Source organism: Cynara cardunculus (assembly GCF_001531365.2).
Source record: "Cynara cardunculus var. scolymus isolate 2C chromosome LG 2, CcrdV1, whole genome shotgun sequence".
Classification (NCBI taxonomy): domain Eukaryota; kingdom Viridiplantae; phylum Streptophyta; class Magnoliopsida; order Asterales; family Asteraceae; genus Cynara; species Cynara cardunculus.
This window is the reverse complement of record NC_037529.1, coordinates 61954492-61976561: the sequence shown is the minus strand read 5'-3', so window position 1 is coordinate 61976561 and position 22070 is coordinate 61954492. Positions and strand designations below refer to the sequence as shown.

The 22070-nt window shown below is 34.6% G+C and overlaps 3 protein-coding genes across 5 annotated transcripts; 2 read left to right on the top strand and 1 right to left on the bottom strand.

Annotated features, from left to right (window-relative positions):
* Window positions 1–1065: 1065 nt before the first annotated feature.
* LOC112505301 lies at window positions 1066–3032 on the top strand. Its single transcript, XM_025109231.1, has 3 exons — window positions 1066–1254; window positions 1656–2000; window positions 2096–3032. Exons 1-3 carry the CDS (start codon window positions 1129–1131, stop codon window positions 2909–2911), a joined length of 1287 nt encoding a protein of 428 aa, XP_024964999.1. The 5' UTR covers window positions 1066–1128; the 3' UTR covers window positions 2912–3032.
* A 1699-nt stretch (window positions 3033–4731) lies between these two features.
* On the top strand, window positions 4732–13225 carry LOC112505287 (methylmalonate-semialdehyde dehydrogenase [acylating], mitochondrial). 2 transcript variants are annotated; one of them, XM_025109219.1, is made up of 19 exons: window positions 4732–4858; window positions 4970–5058; window positions 5702–5773; window positions 5889–6050; window positions 6133–6211; window positions 6291–6445; window positions 6968–7031; window positions 7789–7868; window positions 8126–8191; window positions 10031–10081; window positions 10195–10346; window positions 11138–11228; window positions 11330–11410; window positions 12135–12212; window positions 12333–12368; window positions 12465–12508; window positions 12596–12674; window positions 12781–12871; window positions 12952–13225. In XM_025109219.1, exons 1-19 carry the CDS (start codon window positions 4834–4836, stop codon window positions 13062–13064), a joined length of 1608 nt encoding a protein of 535 aa, XP_024964987.1. In that variant the 5' UTR covers window positions 4732–4833; the 3' UTR covers window positions 13065–13225. The 2 variants fall into 2 exon arrangements, with proteins under 2 accessions (XP_024964987.1, XP_024964992.1); XM_025109224.1 differs by lacking the exon at window positions 4732–4858 and adding an exon at window positions 5126–5201 and having other exon boundaries at window positions 5011–5058.
* A 1971-nt stretch (window positions 13226–15196) lies between these two features.
* LOC112507052 (uncharacterized protein C6C3.02c-like) lies at window positions 15197–17786 on the bottom strand. Of its 2 annotated transcripts, XM_025111455.1 has the most exons (5): window positions 17709–17786; window positions 16215–16268; window positions 16052–16132; window positions 15789–15952; window positions 15197–15577 (listed from the first exon to the last, which is right to left on the bottom strand). In XM_025111455.1, exons 1-5 carry the CDS (start codon window positions 17728–17730, stop codon window positions 15485–15487), a joined length of 414 nt encoding a protein of 137 aa, XP_024967223.1. In that variant the 5' UTR covers window positions 17731–17786; the 3' UTR covers window positions 15197–15484. The 2 variants fall into 2 exon arrangements, with proteins under 2 accessions (XP_024967223.1, XP_024967222.1); XM_025111454.1 differs by having other exon boundaries at window positions 16215–17759.
* Between the last annotated feature and the right edge of the window lie 4284 nt (window positions 17787–22070).

Below are 22070 nucleotides of genomic sequence, written 5' to 3'. Positions count from 1 at the left end.
ATCCTATATTTGATTATGTTTATCTACAATTAATTATACGAATTCAAAAATTGAGCTTTAATAAGTTGTACTTATGCACAATTACTTGTAATCTTAAATTTTAAGTAATATACATTAATAAACAGTACTTCATGCATAAATAATGGTTTTTAAGAGTTTTTATCAAATGCTTTATAATATAGTATAGATAAACTAGAAGGTACTCGCACAATACAGCTAGATACATATTCATTTTAATGTTTCATTTTATTTTTTGTCTTTGTTAATATAATACGGTTTATGTAGTTTTGAGAAAGATAATGTTTTTACTTTTGAATAAAAATAAATTTGAAGACATCATAATTTTTTAATATATATATCGATATTAATATCAAATTAACTATTTCAAAGTTCTTGTTTTTTTATATAATTTATATAATTTATTTTTTATTATAATTTAATTTATGTCAAATAATGAAGTAATTTATTTCTGGCTTAACAATAAAAAATTTATAAAGATAATGATTCTATTATAACTCGATAATTATCTTAATTATATTTTAATTCTTTTTATATTTTAAATTGAGATGTTTATCCTTTATTTAATTATGTTACTCCGCAGTTAGTTATACGAATTCAAATATGGAGCTTTAATAAGTTGTATTTATGCATAATTTACTTGTAATCTTGAATTTTAAGTAATATACATCAATATACAGTACTCTATGCATAAAAAATGTTTCTTTAAGAGTTTTTGTCAAATACTTTGTTATATAGTATAAATATAGATTTTGAATCGAGTTCTATTTAGCCAATGGCCCATTGGGTCAGTGGTGTTCATTTGAAAATAGCCCAGTTTTAGAATCACGCCTTCACTGCGATAATACGACGACGTTAAACAGAAATTTTCCCCAGACTTAAATCACATGATCGGCTTCCACGTCAACAAATCCAACGTGGACCAATCATATCCACCTACGTGTGATATTTGCATCATCCATTCGCTCTCTAGAATCATCTCCTTTCACCGTTTTGGCTCTGAACCTTTAAGTTTAAAATCTCAAAACCCGGAGAAGAAATTCAAATCAAATCTCTTGTTTGATGTTAAAACTTTGAATCATCCTCTTCTTTGTTGGAAGTTACGTGACGATGGCTGTTAGGGTTTTGAATTTCGCAGGTTATGTGTGTTTGTTCGCTTTGATGATACAAGTTTCAGGTTCAAAAGCTCTAAACTACAAGCCAGATATTAATCGGCTCTATCCTAAAGCCGTATCTGTAAGTAATTCTCTCAGATTCGTAGCCAATTTCTTGAAATTGATTCAGTTTTCTGCTTGATTGTAAAGATGAAGTGTATTTCTATCTCGATCTTTAAAGGAAGCCTGTTAAATTGTTAATGGAGATATATATTGATTATAATTTGATATAACGATCCGCTGTTTCCTCAAAATTTCTCAAACTGTTTTGGATTTCAATCAGGATCCTCTCCATTTGCTCTGCATACATTAATCTAAGTTGTCCAACTATGTAGTTATTTACGTAGAGAAATTGATCGAGGCTCTGCAAAAACACATAAATTGCTAAAATTGAGATTTTGGCGTTTTACTGTCGGTTGCTCTATTATATAAAGATTTTGTTGCTTTTGGTTTTCTGAACTTTTACTTTGGTTTATGTTTCAGGATTTGAAGGAAACTATTCTTAAATCATCAGGGTTTCAATCAGACGATGTTAAATTATCTGGGTTTGATTTGAAGGGTGCCTTAGTTGGTCGATCAATGGAGTTTGATCTTGAAATTGATAACAAAATTCTTCCAATAAAACTGTTGGAGGATGTAAATAATTGGGAATACGTAGATTTGCCTACTTTCGTAATGGATGATCAGGTGATATCATCTCATGAAAATGGATTGGTTGAGAAGAAACGTGATTCAGGAAAAGGGTTGCCTACTTTGGCTCCCTTCCAACTTGCAGGTCCAATGGAGCTCTGGATTCAGGACGCCAAAGACATGAGGCTGTTCTTGCCTGTAAGTTTTGCTCTTGATTTGATGTGTTGAAACCTAATTGTGTGATGACATTTGGATTTCATTTTTATGGAATACCGTTGTATGTATGTTACCAGCATGATGTTGATGCTGGCGAGCTGAAGAAGGTGATGCTAGCGGATGGTGCCGTTGTGACCGTGAAGGGTGCCAAATCCGTCACTTTACGACACCCAATTGAACTCCCGCTTCCTTTTAACAAAACAGAAAATGGTGATGCTTCTGGTCTTCTAACCTTAGGCAACCACCTCCGACATGCCTGTCGTACCCAACGCCAACTCGTTTCTCTCCGTATCGTAGGCCCGACGTCACTGAATTCCCCTGCCACGCCATCGCCCGCTTTCAACAAGCTAAAGCTGAAACGCCTTGCTCCTGGCTTAGTAGAATTATCCTCGGCTTCAAAGCAAAACTCGAAAACCGCACTTTCCACCATTGATCTTCAAGGGGACGTCCCTACCCTCCTCACTCCAGATCGCTTAACCACATTCTGGCCGGTTGCATCGATCAATGGCTCGAACTCAAACTTGCGTGGTCTAGAGACACTGCTTTCCGCAGTTTTGGACTCAATGGGAAGCAATAATGGTTCGTTTAAGGTATTGAGAACGGAGATATCGGCTCAAACATTTCTTAAGTTCGGTTTCGAGGTGGAGAAGAAGGTGACAGGCAATGAATCGTTGTGGGAGGGGTATCCGGAGTGGAGAACAAAGCCGGAGAGCGTGGTGATGCGTTACGAGGTGTTGGGAAAGGTGGATGGGGAGAAGATATTGCCGGAGAAAGTGGTGGAAGTTGATCGTGTTACGGTGGAGGATACGGTGGCACCCAGTGTTATCACCGGGAACGTAACGATGTCAAAGATGCCGATCGTTAATGTACCTTTTAGCCCATTTGCATTATGAAGGTTGGTTAGTCAAGTGTACAGATATGGATTATTTTCCTTTTTAGAAGATGGGAAAGGCCTAAAGATTTTGGTTTGAAGGCTATTGTATAAAATAGATTGTTAGTCTTGTATTAATTTTTCATTGAGAAGCAATTAAACGTAAACGCTTTTCAACAATCCATTTTTAAGCAATTAACATTTACCGTAAAATTCAACACCATCGCTTACTTATCGGGTAAGATTTTTTATTCACTAAAACGCATCGTATACAATAATTTATCCCGGTAAACGCTAACCATTGTAAGAGTCCTCGTCCTCACTTACCGGGTAAGACTTTCGATTCTTGCTTTCGTTTTTACTGGGTAAGATTCTTAATCCTTATCATATTCATTCAATAAAGTAAAATGACTCAGGTAAACGCTTGGTAAACGGCACCTAAATGTGGCCTATTGTTTTAGTGAAAATGGGTCTATTTTATGAATTGAATTCACAAAAGAATATGTGGTGTTGGTTAAACTATTACACAAGCTAGGAGTGTGGAGTCCACATACGTGCAAGCTTAACTAGAACTAAGGATCACTGGATGACGCCTTATGACGAGGCTTAAGGGAGTTGTTGTCTTCTGAGTTGTCTTATGATCTGTATTCGACGTTTATCTACAAACGGTTATTTCGTAACTGATGTCTAATTATCCACCCGTTACTTTATTCTAGTAATAATTTTCATTTAATGTGGAATTATTCACGCATTTAAGATGAGCGGTTAGGATTATATGAAATGAAATAGTTGTCATAATCGTTACCGAAAGCGGAGATTATTCTCAAGTTAATTTCGTAATACGAGCAAACAAAAAAAGGTCATAATCTCTAAAAACAAAAATCTCCATTTTAAAGATTACAATATTAATTATATTATTAGAATGTTTTTTCATTTAATAAAATATTATTTCTCTCTAAATATTTATTCTTAAAGTTTTCGACGGGTGAAAATATATTAAATAATATTTCTCTTTCATTGTAATTATTTTCAGATGTTCTCTAAATATGAAGATTTCTACATTCTCTCTATTACTTTCTCCATTTTAGAAAGGTTTTGAACAATCATTTGGAATTAAAAAAAACTCAAAATGGCATTAAGTTATAATAAAAAATATTTAATTATAATTATATCTATATTATATTATAAATCATTTGACAAAAACTCTTAAAAACCGTTTTTTATGTATGAAGTATTGTTTATTAATGTATATTACTTAAAATTCAAGATTACAAGTAAATTATGTTTAAGTACAACTTATTAAAGCTCTATTTGAGTTCATGTAACTAATTACAGATAAACATAATCAAATAAATGATAAACATCTCATTTTAAAATATAAAAAATCTAAAATATAATTAAGATAATTATTGAGTTCTAACAAAATAATTAATTATTATATTTATAAAAATTATATTATTAAATCAAATATAAATTAATTCATTTTTAAATTTCAATTAAATTATAATAAAAATTTGAATCAAAAAAATTACATAAAAACAAAAACTTTTAAATAGTTAATTTAATACTAATATTGTTTATTTTTTTAAAATTTTATGATATTTTCAAATATATATATTTAATTCAAAAATAAAAATATTTTTTTTCTCAGAACCACATAACATCATAATTTTGATAGATTCAAAATATAAAATGAAACATTAAAATCAAGATTTATTTCACTGCATCATGCGATTATCTAATTATTTCATTAAAATTTCCAAGGATTTACCATTTTTACCCCTAAGTTTAATCTGAAAAAATGTCAAAATGGCATCATCTTTACTAGACTTGCTGCCAATAAACACCCCACGAGATTACTCTCTACCAATAAAGGATCATCATCATCGTCGTCGTCACGGTTCTCATCCATCTCTGCAGATTCTCTTTGTCCATCGCTAAACGATGTTGCGATTACCAATCCGGCGAGGTACGCTTTGTTTTTTCCTGTTTATTGACTGATTTTGTTAAAATCCCTAGTCTAGCTTTTGTTATGTATGCGTTTTTACTCACTCCTGTTTATCGAATGATTATGTAACAGTGAGAACTTTGAGTCCTCAAATATTTGCCATAAAAAGTTGTAATCAATCTACCGCTACTGAGCAGTCTTTGAGACATAGCGATCCTCCGGTATGTTCTGTTTTCTGTCTGTGTCTGTGTGTTTTACTGATGTTGACTGAATATCCATTTTGTGCAGTCTCTTGAGACAGGAAGTAAAGTTAAAATCTAAAATGTGGAATAACTTTCAGGTTTAGTATCTTAATCAAGAAAAAGTAAGTTCATTTTGAGTGTTAATGGACTACCTGCGTACTTATAAAATTGATTTGGATTTTTTGGTTTCTGAGTAGAAGTTTCTAACTAGATTAAGATTGAATTAAGATGTATGAGAAGTAGTACATGTGAAAAACTTGTGCTAAAAGATCGGACATCATTTTAATTTTTGAATTTGAGTAAGGACCAGTTCAGGCTTTCAAAATTCAAACTTGGGCGTTTCTGAACGCGACTTAGTTTGTTTTTCGCCAATGGATGGATGTGAACAGTCTGATCAAGTAAGCCGTGATTCAACGTGGCTAGGATTATGGGTTTCTTTTTTAGTAGCTTATTCACTTATGATTAGGCTTCTATAGTTTTGATGTGCATCTGGAGATTTTAATGTGAAGGCATGCATATCTGTTTCAGTTATCATGATAACCATGAGCCCATAATTGTTTTTGTTATTAGCATGCTATTATACTGTAACAGTGGACTAAACTAACTGGTTTAATTGTGTCAGAGAGTACCAAACCTAGTTGGAGGGAGTTTTGTAAACTCGCAATCATCTGAATTTATCGATGTCATAAACCCAGTAAGTCCATGTGTTGAAAATCTTTCCTTCCTTTTCTGTGTTTCTTTCTTGTTTGTATATATATGTTCGTGAATTTTGGCCCTTGCTGTCTAATTAACTACTGCTGTTGAGTTAGGCGACACAACAAGTTGTTTCTCAAATACCCTTGACGAAAAATGAGGAGTTCAAGTCTGCAGTGTCTGCAGCCAAACAGGCTTTTCCATCGTGGCGAAATACACCGATTACCACCCGACAACGTGTTATGTTAAAGCTTCAAGAACTTATTCGCAGAGACATGGTAAGCATGGATATGTTTTGGTTGCATCAATGTTCTTTTACCTACTACGTGGTTGATCATGTCATTGCTATACTTGTCTCAGGACAAGCTTGCCATTAGCATTACTACAGAGCAAGGAAAGACATTGAAGGATGCACAGGGTGATGTGTTCCGTGGACTAGGTAGGTCCATTCATGGTTAATGCATACGAGGTAACATGTAAACCAAAATTTTGAAATCATTGTTATGCTTTTCTTAAAGAGGTGGTGGAACATGCTTGTGGAATGGCAAGTTTACAATTGGGTGAATTTGCTTCAAATGTATCTCATGGAATTGATACCTACAGCATTAGAGAGCCGCTTGGCGTTTGTGCTGGCATATGCCCCTTCAATTTCCCGGCCATGATTCCTTTGTGGGTATGGTTGCCAATCGTCTTTCCATACTCTCTCTTTTCTTTTGTGCAATTACACACTCACATATATTTTCGGTGGATCTTTCTGATGATGATTTTATACATGTATCCATTCCTAGTTTCATATGCTATTAGGGTAACATGTCATTTTCAAAAGGATAAGAAAATAAATAGGAATCATGCAAGAGAAATAGGCAGCTTGGGAGGGAGAAAAGGAGGGAGACTCATAAACTTGAAAAGTAAAAAATTCTTCTTTCATTTTTATACAAGCTTAAAGTGGCTTAGCAATTCATAAAGATATATCAATTCGTAAAGATGCTGAGCAGAGTTCACACAGGACCTCAGAATCTCAACCAATCTAATCTGATGTGCCGAATCACTATGATATCTTATCATATCCTAGATCAGTGCTTCAGTAACACATGTTATAAAAAGCTTCATTTGATTGGTTTGTTTTCTAAATATCATTTCTTCCCTGTCAGAAACACGAACTCATCTTGACTCTTCCATTTTATCTTCTATGCAGATGTTTCCAGTTGCTGTTACTTGTGGTAACACTTTCGTTCTAAAGCCATCAGAGAAAGATCCAGGTCATTGTCTTCTCTATTTAAAAAATGATGATCTTTGACACCATAAAACACAATATCATCACATATACATAATGCAAAGAATCTTGACCTAAAAGGTATTCGTGTTGTATATCCCTCAATACTTACCGAGGGAGCTTAGTCTTCCCATTTTGTATTTTTTTTGGTGAGTGATGAAAGCTTTGATTTGTTTAAATGGAAGGATTATATTATCAGTTATCACAAGAATGGTTAAATAAATTACCCAAAAGTACTTCAATTATACATAGAGGCAATTTGTTTATGCAGACTTTTAGTCACAAACTAGTTTATGTCTGAGGTCAATGTGTTTAAGAAGCACTAGAAATTTCTGGAGAATATGGTCTCTCAAAGTAAAGGATGACATCAAGTCTCTATCTTGTCCACGTTTTTGGTTCCTGATTGTCCTTGATGTCCTAGAATTTGTTATCTTCAGCTTCTCTCATGAGCTTCTATTCTTCTTACTTCGCTAATGAATACAAATTTTAGTTCTCATCAGTATTGAACTTTATTATTACTTTTAATCGAAAACTAGGATCTAACTATAACCATGTATCTCTCTCTCTCCCTCTCCTGTTTTCCCTTTTTAAATCTTCCTGTTGGTATGATCATATTATATTTCATATGGATCACCTCCTTGTTGACATGATTTATCACCAAGCAATGGAACATTCACAAAATTTTATTTTTTCTAATTTTTATTTTTATTCTGATATTTCCATTCAATTTTGTGCCATTTTAGGGGCTTCTATGATACTTGCAGAACTGGCAATGGAAGCCGGTTTACCCAGCGGCGTTTTGAATGTTGTACATGGAACCCATGTATGTTTATCATTGCTTAGTCATATCTTAGTTATTTGCTGTTATCACACTGAAGTCCATTCAGGGATTTTTTATATCGAATTTCGCTAGTTTAAATTTTATAAGAGAATCAAATGTAAGCACACATGAGATTTTGAATTAATCCACTTTGTTGCTTTTTTCAACTACTCTGGTTCTTTCGACCCATACAACACCATTGGTGCCTTGCTGCTAACGTTTGACAGGAATCTGATACTTACTTTATTATTTTGAGGCAGGACATTGTGAATGCTATTTGTGATGATGAAGACGTTAAAGCTATATCGTTTGTTGGTTCAAACACGGTAGGTAATTTTTCAAGGTTCTATTCCTTGAAGGTTATGTGCTTGACTACTCTGCTTGCTTAACATAACTCTTATTTAACCTTCACGGACTCGCTACCCAATACAACTGTGGGTTACTGCTGTTGTGATTATCTTATGAAGGACTTTCACATCAGGAAAGTTGTTCTGTGCTCATGTACATTAATATAGATCATATTTTCTATTCATATCATTTTCATTTCAACTGCCACATTTGGAAGTTCTATACCTCCATTGGTCTTAAGACCCCTAATCTGTGTCAGAACTTAAAAAGTAAACCAGCTGCCAAACTTTTTGTTTCATATATAAGCTTCAAAAGTCAGATGAGACGATCAAACAATCTGCATCAATGAAATCAGAAATAAATAATATTTATGGAGTTAAGAGTTATTCAGATCATGTTTTGTGGGATGGAAAGCTATAGTTACTTTGCCAGACTGGAGGGTTAGTTTCCATTGCCAGCTTAAAGGTTTGAACAGCCGTTTCATTCCACTATAGTGTAGACGGTTTTTAGTTAAGGCTAGAGATAAGAGTTCCAATGTATATGCCATATTGAGCAGTCATGTCTTTTGGTCTCCCGTTTCCCCTACTACGGATCTTGTTCTCCCATTGTTTCTTTCTTACTATTTCTGTCCTTCCCATTTTAGCTTCTTTATTTTTGATAATGTCTCCATTTAGCAATCACTATTCCACATGTTGTGATTGCATCCTTTCTATAAACTTGTATGGATCATTAGTGTATAATTGTTTTAGGGCTGTTTTTTCATATCTGTTAATCCCTCTATGTATTAAGCTATCTGTATGGCTTAAGCTGTCTATATGGATTAAGATAACTTGTTTATTTTCTATGCTGAATAAATGGTTTGAACAACAACAAAGGACCATTTTACTCCTCTTTCAAGGTGTTTGACCCTTGAGCAAAGAAATCAATATCGTATACACATCAACTTTCCATTCAAACTGAATCCTCACGATAAACAACACATATCATCATGATGAACAGTTCTGTATCTGTCCTTCAAAACTGAAATCCCCAAAATAAAAAAATGCCGTATTTATCAACTATCCATCAAAACTGATTCTAAAGAACATATGATCAATGGACTCGGATTCAACAGTTTCACAACAAAATATCGTAAATTTTCAAATCATCTCCATAATTTTCTTAACCACCGATATCCCTCACCCAAAAAATTCTAGATCGACGGATGAACAGCAGCAATGGAGGGGCAGATCGATGGATGAACAGAGGACGACGAGGCAGAGGAGGAGCTCTTGACTTTTTTTGGCCGAAGTTTTTTTCTTGTTGATAGAGGTGGTATGCACATGGTAGAAAGGAAGGGTAAAAAGGAAAAATGATTGGCTGAATGGTGACAACACAATGCAGTTTGGCTAATCTGATTCAGCCATTTTTGGCAATGTCTTAATGATGAAGACGTTAACAAACACTTATCTGTGGTTGGGCGAATAAGCTCCTCATACCATTAAGCCCATTCAGCTCTAAACAAACATCGCTTTAGTTTATTTAGTTTGACTTATTCATTTGCCAACTTTCCTTCCTCATGAAAACTGAACTTTCCTCTGATCCTGTAGTTATATACTTGAATTGTTTTGGATTCGTCACTTTCTCAATAATATGTGAAGCATGATCGCAATATCAATGTTGCAACTGGCCCTGGTCATTGTGCTCAACAATTCCTGTATGATAACTATTTGTTTGACGTTCGAGTGTGCTAAGTTGCATCCTTTTATATTACCTTTTTTGATGATGATATTAGCTACTGATTTCCATTTACTTTGTACCATTCTGGATGCTTGAAGGCTGGCATGCATATATATTCAAGAGCATCAGCGAAAGGGAAACGTGTTCAGGTAAAATTTGGTCATCTGTTTCGGTGATGATCATTTTTTTCTAACTGGTGTGACTTTATAGCCAATTCCGCTTGAAGTTTGTGGGTAATGATAGCTTATACCAATCCTTGCAGTCCAATATGGGTGCTAAAAATCATGGTATCGTCATGCCTGATGCAAGCACTGATGCTACTTTGAATGCTTTAGTTGCTGCTGGGTTTGGAGCTGCAGGGCAGAGGTGCATGGCTTTGAGCACGGTCGTCTTTGTTGGAGATCCAAAAGAATGGTATTCTTATTCTACTTCTTTGCCTTTTATTGGTAACTATAATTACCACCCTTTTTTGCTTATGGTAAGTCTATGTTCCACAATCACAAAATTGGTGGTGCTCTGGGTCTTTCATATGGCATAAAGGGATGTAAATAACTGTAAAGAGAGCAATAAATTAAGAAGAATCAAGTATTAACAAGAAAGTCCATGCCATAGAAGGGGACACCGCTCGTGAAAGTCACTGAAAGTGTAGACTCGACTCTGTAACTCCTTTTTAAATGACCAAAAGAGAAGTTGCTAAAGGAATTACTATTTGTTCCATAATGCAGGCAGTTCACAATGCATTGGTTAAACCCTGCAAATATTTCATATGAGAAGATACACTTTCTTTGTTCCTAGGCTAAAGAAAAGCAGCTATTAAAACCCAATTCTCACTATGATATTCATAAATATGGCAGTGGCACAAGTTTTTTTTTACTGTTGCTTTGCATTGGGTCTCTTAATTTAGCAACTGTGAAGTTGACAATATATTAGTATTGCTCAATGTTTGATTGAATCAGTTTCCTGTTCTCTTTATGAAATTAAAATTTAAAACTCACTTATTTGAAGATCTTAGTTGGAACTTTACGATCTGATTGGGGCAAAAGATGAAAAACCTTTGAACTGTGTATTTGCTAAAGCATTGGATTACACGTTACAGCTTTATGTACTTGATAATATGAAGAGCTCGAAAATGCATTTGTTACTGAGCTGGAATATTCATATATAAACAGGTAAATTTTGTTCTGATTGTCCTAATTATATCTCAGGGAAAATGAGTTAGTGAAGCGTGCCAAGACATTAAAAGTAAATGCAGGAACAGAACCTGATGCAGACCTAGGTCCAGTAATTAGCAAGCAGGCAAGTATTCTTTATGTTGTTATTAAAAAAAAAGGTGACCACTACCTAATGGCAACTATTTGTCAACCAAGTCTACTTCTAACTGTTTGCATGTTCACCAGGCAAAAGACCGAGTCTGCAGATTGATCCAGAGTGGAGTTGAAAGTGGTGCTAGACTACTGCTTGATGGAAGAGATATTGTGGTATATTTCCATTTCCATGACATTTTGTCTCATTCAGTTATTGCTGGCTTGATGTTTCAAATTAGCATATTTGTTGTTTTTGTTTGATTTTTTCCAATTTGGCTTATTGACAAGTGCCAGTTGTCTAAAATTTCATTGAACTCATGTGGGTAGACCATGCTAACTCTTACTCTATGGCCATCATTGCATACAAGAGTAGCATTATGTTCCCTCCTGATTTGTGTTCTCTTTTCTTTTTTTATAGTGTTATAACTCACATTCTGTACCACAACATTTCTATGTCGCAGAGGCATGCTTCATATTTCATTATCATGCTATGAAAATGCCTCTATAGGGGGGTAATGAAACTCTAAGAAAAGTTCATTGCTGTTCGGTTATTTAGGGCGCGTTTGGTACATTGGACAGAACGGGACAAAGACTACAAAAACTTGTCCCACGTTTAGCACGCTATTAAACTGGACAAGACAGGACCTGAGTGGGACAAAAATGCAATTTTTCTGTCCCACCAAAATAGGCAGGAAGAAAAAGCAGGGACATGGGACAAGTCTTTGACCTGCCTACTCCACTCTCACCGGTCCAGTCCCTTTTGCCACCAAACGTACCCTTAGTGATGCCAATTCTGTTACTATATGCATTCACCAAGTCCTTTCTTGGTCAGAACTTGTTGCAAATTTCAAAATTAGTGGAGCTAAACTTACCTACTTCCTGCATCAATGTTGATTAGGTTCCAGGATATGAACAAGGAAACTTTGTTGGGCCTACAATCTTATCTGGTGTCACCGAAGATATGGAATGTTACAAAGTATGCTTTTTTCCATAATCTCATGGTTCAACTATTTATGGTTCCAATCCAAAGGAAAAACGGAAACAAAACTCGACAGTTGGATTATGTTTTACATTTTTAACCTGTATCTTTCTTCAGGAAGAGATATTTGGTCCAGTTCTTCTTTGCATGCAGGTCTGTTAATACCTTATACTTGATATAATTGATTACATTCGTTCTCGTCTTTTCGGGGAATTAAGGGTTGATCTTCTGGTTGCACCTTATTTTCAGGCCGACAGCTTGGAAGAGGCCATAAATATTGTCAACAGAAATAAGTAATTTCTCCAGAAAAAAAACTAGTCTTAACATCGAAAGAACTTGTATCTGTTTGTTTCAGTATTAAAAAGAAGCTTTTTCTGCAGATATGGCAATGGAGCGGCTATTTTCACATCATCCGGTGTGGCTGCTAGAAAATTTCAAACCGACATTGAAGCCGGGCAGGTTAGTCACAAATGCTACAACCCATTCACTTGAACAAACTACTAAATAGAGATGTTTTTTTCTCGGAGAGTAAAAAGATTAAGTGAACGTTGGCATTCTTGGTCAGGTTGGCATAAATGTTCCAATACCGGTTCCGTTACCATTTTTCTCGTTCACGGGCTCAAAGGCATCTTTTGCGGGTGATCTCAATTTCTACGGTACGTTGTTATACTAATAAATCAATGTAGCAGTTAGTCGAAAAAAATAGGGTAAGAAAGGAATCGTCGTGAATTTGCAGGGAAGGCCGGGGTTAACTTCTATACCCAGATCAAGACTGTGACTCAACAATGGAAGGATTTACCAGGTGGATCTGGAGTTTCTCTTGCAATGCCAACTTCCCAGAAGTGTTGATAGGTGAATGTTAAATAAACCTGAATGTGAATCACATCCCTTGTTTTATATGTTAATTACATGCACCAACCATGGATATATTTATGCAAGGGAGCATCAGAAAGTATTGGAGTCAGTTGCCCAACTTTTCTTTAGTACATGTGGAATAGTTTGTTTGAGTCAACTTCTTTTTTCAAATTATTAAGCTTTCTCAATGATGATAAAGAAAAATGTGATGACTCTGGGCTATCTGCAAATCAGGTGGTCGTCCTGAGATTAGTCGGCTCGCATAGCGGGTTGGATATCCAAGTTAATAAAAAAAAAATGCTTTAATTAATTAGGTTTCGAAATTCCAATTACATAGATTGATTAGGGAGTATAAGGTAGCGTTTGTTTTTTTAAGAGGTGTTGAAGTGTGAAGTCTTATTTCACTTCTGATTAATAAGAGGTGGTGTTGAAGTTTTTGAAATATGAATTAATAAGATTGTTTGTTTTTATAAACTGACAAACATCTTAAATTTAAATCGATAGTTTGTTTTTTGTAAAATTAGGTGCAAATATTTTGCAAAATTCTCTTGATTTTCATAAATTTTCCATTCCTGAAATTCATCTCAACAATTGCTTAGCGGATGGAACACAGTAAGAACCATTTGGATACCTTTCAGACTTCTGATGCCATCGGGAGTGTCGCCGGTGAGTTTGTTTGCGGAAAGATTTTTTGATAGATGATAGATCGCCGATAAAATTTCTTGTTTCATATTAATCTTCTAAGCCAACCTATATGTATAGAAATTGTATATATATATATATATATGGGCTCATTCAAGGGAGAATTGAGTAGTTTGTGGTAACCGTGAGATCCAATCTCAACCACAAATCAATAGATAAATTAGGAAATTTATAATTTTAGTAATTTTTAATTAAAACTTTAATGCAAGGACATTTTAGGTATTTTCTCTCCTCTTTTCTCTCTATGTCCCCGTCTTCCGGCCTCCGGCCACCTTCCTCTGGTGATACCACAGTGTGATACTCAAGCACATATAAGATGCATTGTGATATCACTGTGTTACATATCCAATCGACCACACAAACGACCTCAGTGTGATACTCAATCACATATAAGATACATTGTGATACCACTATGGTATCACCGGAGGACGGTGGCCGGAAGCCGGGAGACGGAGAGAGAAGATAGGAGAGAGGAAATAAAATACCTAACATGTCCCCGCATTAAAATTTTAATTAAAAATTACCAAAATTATAAATTTCCTAATTTATCTATATTGGATTTTACGGTTACCATAAACTAATTAGTTATCATTTGATTAGGTTCCTATATATATATATAGAGAGAGAGAGAGGGGGGGGGGGGGGTGGGGGAGTGCATTTCATATGGGTGATGAAAGAACGGTGGCGTCTCTGGTGGAGAAAGAAGCAACAACCAAAGAGAATCAAAGAAAAAAGGAATTAAAATATTAATTTACATCTTATTTATTTAAACATTATTAAGTGATAAGAGTCTCTGAAAATAATAAAAAAACAAACAATAGAATTATAAAACGAATCAGACATAAGTGATAATTAAAGCTGAAAATGAAAAAACAAACAAGAGATTGGTTCAGACATTGAGTTGGGTCAATATCATCATTTTGTTAGCTTTTTTTGAACTTTACAGATGATCAGAGTCAGGTTTAGGGGAAAACCAATGAAAAACTGAGAAACATCATAGTAACTCATTCATCTATACAGTATGTATAAGTAATTTGCAAATAATTTTTCCTCTAGGCAAGGTTAGTTAAAATAATGGTGGAAATTTTTTTTTTGTTTCATATGCTCTTGACAAAAGGATATTGATACAGTTCAATCGACAAGTGATTCTAACAGGTTTTAGGAGATCAGGGTCCTTTTTATATTTTCTACCCATCTGCGGGGGATAAGTTTATTCTCTTCTTAGAGATTCCTCAAAAGTAGCATACGCCGACTTTGCTCTATCAAGATTAAACCACTTCAAAGAAATTTCCTACTATAGAAATTTCCATAAATATTCAAATCATAATAAATGAACTCTCATCATTTCTATAAATATCTCAATTAATTGGGTTACATTAGTTGTACAAATGAACATGGTTATATTTAAAATATACCCTATATATCAACAAACCACATTTATAAATTCGTTTGTTTGTTGTGTAATACAAGATCCTCCCTCATCAATTGGGAATTAGTATTGTTGAAGAAAAGAAGGAACAGAATGCATGCTATTAATTAGATGTAAAAATCTTCATCTCCAACTGACAACAATGCATGCTTGTTCATTTGATCATCAAGCAAACACATGATGATACAAAATCCTGGTGGGCAATTTATTTAACACAAACTATTTCTACTTCAAATGATTGATAGCATCCAACAGATGATGATGAATATGATGCTCGCCTGCTTCAAGCGGTCATACCCGAATTCCTTCTGCATTCCGACAGCATATCCATGTAGAACTGGCACTTTCCGATGTCGTTTCCAGAGCTGTTAAGGCACTGCATACATGCATAACCAATGTGAGCATTACCACAATCCTAAATGTGCTTCCCCATGTTTTTATACACTAATGAACCAAACCATGCTTTACTTGAGCGATTTGAGTTTACTCCTTGCCCACTCGACACAAGTAATGTGAAATGATCAAAAGTTACTTATCAAACATAAAAGACAACAAAGAGACACATATGCGTAAAAAGGAGGGCATACATCTTGGAATGCCTTTGAGTGCATGCCACAAGCATCAGAAACAGGGTTATTTGCAGCAGCATCTGTAGCAGCAGCACCAACAGTTTCATGCTGAATTGTGCGAGGACCCATCACAGCATCCACAGCTCTGTGAGCAACAGCACTTCCAGTACCAAATGCCATGCCTATACAAGGATACAAAGATATATTGTTTCAAAGAATAAACATGATATAAAGATTTAATGACTGATTAGTTTCGTATATGTGCACTCATTTTTATATACCTTGGGCTATAGTTGAACCAATGCCTCCAAGCATCGACCCGCCACTGCTCTGCACAGGGGCAGGAGGGGGTGCACGGCTTGCTGCAAAAGAAAAAATTGTCAATATGAGATGTCAAGGACCTAAATGAATGTTCTTTTGAGTTCAAATGGCTCTAAGCCTTGCCTGGTGCCGGGGGATTACGTGCTGGAGCACGAGCAGGTGCCCGAGCTGACCTTCCTGCAAGATAAGCAAGATATATTCTATTAGCATCAAAAGCCATGGACACAAAAAGTCTCAAGGTCCGTTACAAACAGCTCAAAACATAGCAAAATATCATGCCTTCAAAAGTCAAAACATTACAAGTCCCTCATCATGCATAACTCATGATTACATGCATATCTAGTTTTCCTGCATTCCTAACAAACTAGTCCCTCTATTTGTAAACAAAGGTCTAATTTTTGAAGTCCAGAAATACATTAGACTAACTTGATACATTCTGAAACTACAACTACCAAATAAAGGCTTCGCAAACGCAAATAAACCCACAAACAATTACAAACACAAGCCAGCATTTGTCCCAGCTATAGAAGAAACTTTGGCCAACTGCTTGAGTTAACCTTAGATTCAGGGATCCTTGCCAGAGTTGAACAGTATTCCAGGCTAATAAGTGACGTTATAAAACTTATTGCAGACACACAGCCACCACCCTTAGAGAAGCAAAGACAAGCTACTAATATCACACACAAAGGAATGAACTCCTAATGTTGCCCTAGCATGGTTTTAAAAACAGTCAAGTGTGGCCCAAACCCAATTCTGAGGCTACGCCTCTGCTGTTGACATTGAGACTGAAATATGCCTCACATGGCTGTGGCACATTTGAGGCACACGATTCTTAGGTGGGGAGTACCAGATGCATATGAGGCACAGTTGGGGATTTTTATCAGGTTAAAAATAATTTAAACCCTAAAAATACTTCTCTTTCTCTCCTCTCCTCCCATAGGCACTCTCCTCGGCCCCTATCCTTCTCCCTCGTGTGCTCTCTCTCCCCATCTCATACTGTATTTCTCAGCAATGAAAGCCCCTCTACTTTTCAAAGTCTAGACAACTCCTTTGGCTAGTGCTTTTGAGAGGTAAATTATTTGCATTTCATTTTACTGTTTTGGTTTTACTGTTAAGGCAGGTTTGCAAGGTACTGCGAAAAATCCACCAAAGGGGAACCCATATGGAATAACAAAGATCAGGCTCAGCTACTTTTGTAACGATTGCTGCTGATAGCCGTTCACATATTGTTCCAAAACAACAGAAAAAACCCGATTTTTAACCATGTCGAAAATACCGCATAATGGGGCATAAGCATGCTTCGTCTATCTCACTAAATGACTCGTCCAACAAGAAGCCCATGAGGGTCCCTCGTAACCATTTCCAAATTTAAGTTCATAAATTCCCAATCACATCATATGGATACACAAACTAAGTTTCAATACGATCAATCAGCATAAAATTACAGTTATATTCCTAAATTAATCATTCCAACAGTCGAGGGAAATGTAACGAATGCAAAAAAAACCCTAAGAATGAAATCTCGACGGTAGATGAGCTTCCAAACAGATCAAAAATTATTGAAGCAATAAACAATCGAAAAGCAATTCCTCCAAAATCATAGAAAGAAAAACTTACCACCAGAGCTTCTGCGAGGCATGTTGAGAATTCTGGAGAGAGAAATGGGGGTGCGATAGAGAGAGAATACGTATATCAGGAACCCTGAAACGGTGCATACATCCCTCCCTATTTATATGGAAAATCTGTGCTTTATGGTGGTGGTATTTTCCGCTTAAAAGATAATTGTATTCTTCTAGAAACGTCTGGTTTCTTAACGGCAGAATAAGGTTAAGCGTAGCTTCTTCCTTGGCCGATCAGCTTGCAGTAAAATGAAATATAATTGTTTACAATGAAATTAGGTAAGGATGTTTAAAAAAACCGTTGGACCGTTTAAACCGGCCGAACCAAGTCAAACTGGACCGTTTTTTGCGGTTTGAACGGTTTGACGATTTGGTTTGGTTTGAAAAATAGTAAAACTGGACGGTCCGGTCTACGGTCTGGAACCTTTTTTAAGCGGTTTGTACCAAACCGACCACCAAATATATATATGTATGTGTATATATATATAATTTAATTATTTATTTTAATATTAGCAAGTCCAACCTTTTTAACTTATGGGTTATGTTTCAAATATATCCCTAAACCCAATATAAACTCTAACATCTAACATAATCAAAATGGTATTTAATCTAAAATTATAAATTATATATGTTTTTTTAAGTTTAATATTTAAAGTCCATTAAAGGACCAAACCGGTCAGACCAGACCGCCTTTTCATGGTCTGGTTTGACCGGTCTGGACACTTAATGTCAAACCGCTCAGTTTGAAAATTTTATAAACCGCCATTACAGTTTGCTTTGTGGTCTGAGTGGTCCGGACCGCGAACACCCCTAAAATTAGGGCGTTGAATGGTTAAGAGAGCCTCGGGATACAATACCATTCAGAGGGTTCCAGAGCCATTAAGAGACAGATTTTTTCGCCAAACAAGATTTACCTCTTAACGATTCAGAGGTTGTCTCTTAATGAAACTATTAAGAAGTAAACTAACAACCCCTTGGACGAAATATAAAAAAATCACCGATAAGTGTAAAAAAATCATATATTGTTTTTATTATCAGAAATAATATTGAGTTAAAAAAATACTAGCAATTTACAAAAATTGTTTTCTAAGTATTATTAAATACAAAATCAACCAATAACTGTTTTTAAATTAATATTATAGACAACATCATTTTTAAATAGCATCGTCAAATCTGTTCAATTATCAAACACATTCTAGGATATACTTTTAATTCATAAATTGACATAATTTGGAGTTACACTATTCGGAGTACACTCTATGTAAATCAATATAAATCAGTTAGGTTTTCTTCACACCTCATGTTAATTGTTGTTTTAAACTTTTAAGGTTAGAACAAACTTTTTTGGAACCATCAGTTTTAAAATCAAAAGTCTATGTTGGTTATAGTTTGAGATCTGTTACTCCCTTTCTCTACAATGAAAATGTAAGTTATTATATATCCACGACACATGTTTTATAATAATACTGTTAAAAAGTATGTAATCCTATAAATACTGACGAATCTAGGAACTTTGATGACTGGGGCCGAACCTTGGTGAAATATTTTTCCTTGGAAAGTCATGATTATGTGACTGACAAAGTCCTCTGATCAAACACTTCCACCTTCCTTATTTGATCTCTTTGATTAATGTGATACCCCAAAAAAAATCTTTCAAATGGTTTTCGAGTGAAAACCGTTCAAATCAATTTTCATAGCTAATAAAAGCTATGTTATGGAGCACCAATACTATTAAGAGGTTTTTTGGTAGTTGCTGAATGGTTTTGTGTAGAATGATTAAGTGGTCAAAATGATTAGAAGACTCTCATGATATAGTGTAAAATGAAATATAATTGTTCGGTAATTGTTTACAGTGGAATTAGGGTGCTGAATGGTTAAGTGAAGCTCATGATACAAAATCATTCAAAGGGTTTTAGAAGCATTAAGAGGCAGATTTTTTTCTTTTTTTTTTGCCAAACAAGGTTCACCTCTTAGTGATTCAGAAGTTTTCTCTTAATTGAACTATTTATAGGTAAACAAACAGCCCCTAAGTCTGAAAAATTCTAGGGAATAACAAAACAAGTTAATAGATTGGCATTATTGTATATAAAAACCCTAACTTTATAAGCAATTAAACATATAAATACCATTCACCTCTTTACGATCAAAGGTTTCCTCTTAATGGAACAACTAAGAGGCAAAGAGAGAACAAGATTTCGTTCTCCATTTTACTCCAACATCAAGGCGAAGGATCGTGTGAGAAGAAAAGTTATTGTGAGAAGCGTAAGAAAAGATCTGAACTCTTGATCTCTTTTAATCTCATGTCCATCCATGAATTGTGCTTTAGAAGAAAATTGATCTGGTGCATCTCGGTACACCTCGTGTTGACATTCGATTAGGATTGATCCAATGGTGGAGATCTCTTCTTACGCTTCTCACTATAACTTCCATTCTCACCGAAACTCAACTTTAATAGTTAATTAATTGATAAATATTTAATACATTATTGATTATTTATTATGTTTCTAGTTTTCCTTTTACTTTTTACACTTTAGAAAGTTCATATTCCTTTTGTAACTATGTTTATGTAAAAACTAAAACAGGTTAATTAGTCGTTCATTTATAATATTATTTATTGTTTTTTATTGTCATTTTATAGTATTGTTTATTGATATATTTTTCATCGTTATCTCTCATCAACTGTTTTGATCATTCCATTTACATGGATTTTATTTTTGTATTAGAAATTTAGAATATGGCATATTCTTTTTGTTATTAACTAAGAAAACTCTACCTTTTGAAAAAAATTACCAGCCATATGAGACGGACCAACTTATATCTATATTTAGGATTTCAAAATTACCCTTGTTTTTTCATACATTATTGACTCTTTATGACCTAATATTAAGTGCATGAATTTTTAGTACTCTTTTATCTCCAAAACAAGAATAAATCTCAAGTTATAACCAACATGAGCTTTTAATTCTAAGGTTGATGGTTATGATAAAGTTTGTTTTAATCTTAAAAGTTTAAAATGGTGATGGAAAACATTAACTTGAGATGTAATGAAAATCCAACTGATTTATATTGATTTACATAGAAAGTTACGCAGAATAATCAACATTGCGACTCCAGTTAATGTGTATGTGTGTGTGTGTGTGTGTGTGTGTATATATATATATATATATAGAGAGAGAGAGAGAGAGAGAGAGAGAGATGAGTTCATTTGTTAACCCAATATATGGTGTTAAATTTGTGAACGAATCCTAGCCTTTAATCTTTGTAATCTATGGATAAAATTCACCATGACATTTTTGTAACAAATTAAAAAATGATGATTAATAAACATAAGTGAACAATCATGAACAAAGGATAATTTTGAAAAGAAATAGGGAGATTTATTTTAGCATTAATTACTTTTCCGGTAATTACTCTATCGTTTTGAAACTGACATCAAGCTTTAATTATTCCTTCATTTATTAATATGTAATGTGTAATTTATGAATGATGTGAATTAATGAACAGTTGTTATATATAAGTAGATTATCAACATTGTTCACCAATAAAAATATAACATATATGAAAATGTTCATTAGTGAATACGTACCTGAATGTGCATGTATGTGTGACTGGCGAATAGTGTTGATCAGTGAACAAATTGTCAATGTGAATAGTGTTTCATTATTAAACATTGAGTGCATGCTCATTCATGTTAACTGCTAATATGTTCATATTGATCTTCCATATTATATGATACACTAAATACAACAAACTCGTTCAATTAAGAATATTGACTGTTGAATTGTTATTGATTATTTCTCAAAATACATTCGTTTATGAACAATTACAAACAATATAACTTACAACACATTGATAATTTCAAAATGGCTAAATTAAAGGAGTAATGTAACTTCCATTTAAATGTATTAAAGTAATACAAAACATAACCTTACTATTTTGCCCTCAATCATTAATTACATAGGAATCTATGAACTATGTAACTAGATTGATTCCTATTGGTCTAGAGAGTTTGTATAGTTAAACAAATGAATTTTCACCTTTGGATGAGAAGGAGAGTTAAGATGAGAAACATAAGAAGAGATTTTCATTTTTAGATGCACATTAGGATGAAATGCACCAAGATGAGATGTACCGAATCAATCTTCGTATCAATCGCAATTCATGGGTAGGTTTGGGATTAAAGGAGATCAAGAATCAAGATCTCTTTGTACGCTTCTCACCTTAACTTCTCTTCTCACACGATCATTTGCTTTTATATATATGTGTGTGTAGGGATGGTGATTTGCCCCGACCCGGTGGGGAACCCGGTTCACCCGACCCGAACGGGGACGGGGATTCCCCGCTAAAACGGGTCCCGGGG

Bases quoted from the DNA above. Each gene is read 5' to 3' on its own strand.
- LOC112505301 (XM_025109231.1), top strand. From the start codon at position 1,129: ATGGCTGTTAGGGTTTTGAATTTCGCAGGTTATGTGTGTTTGTTCGCT. The intron at 1,255-1,655 runs GTAAGTAATTCT...TTTATGTTTCAG, and splicing joins TCTATCCTAAAGCCGTATCT to GATTTGAAGGAAACTATTCT. The intron at 2,001-2,095 runs GTAAGTTTTGCT...GTATGTTACCAG, and splicing joins ACATGAGGCTGTTCTTGCCT to CATGATGTTGATGCTGGCGA.
- LOC112505287 (XM_025109219.1), top strand. From the start codon at position 4,834: ATGTTGCGATTACCAATCCGGCGAG. The intron at 5,059-5,701 runs GTATGTTCTGTT...TAATTGTGTCAG, and splicing joins TGAGACATAGCGATCCTCCG to AGAGTACCAAACCTAGTTGG. The intron at 8,192-10,030 runs GTAGGTAATTTT...GGATGCTTGAAG, and splicing joins CGTTTGTTGGTTCAAACACG to GCTGGCATGCATATATATTC.
- LOC112507052 (XM_025111454.1), bottom strand. From the start codon at position 16,311: ATGGCTTTTGATGCTAATAGAATATATCTTGCTTATCTTGCAGGAAGG. The intron at 16,133-16,214 runs GCAAGGCTTAGA...TTTCTTTTGCAG, and splicing joins ACGTAATCCCCCGGCACCAG to CAAGCCGTGCACCCCCTCCT. The intron at 15,578-15,788 runs GTATGCCCTCCT...GCATGTATGCAG, and splicing joins ACTCAAAGGCATTCCAAGAT to TGCCTTAACAGCTCTGGAAA.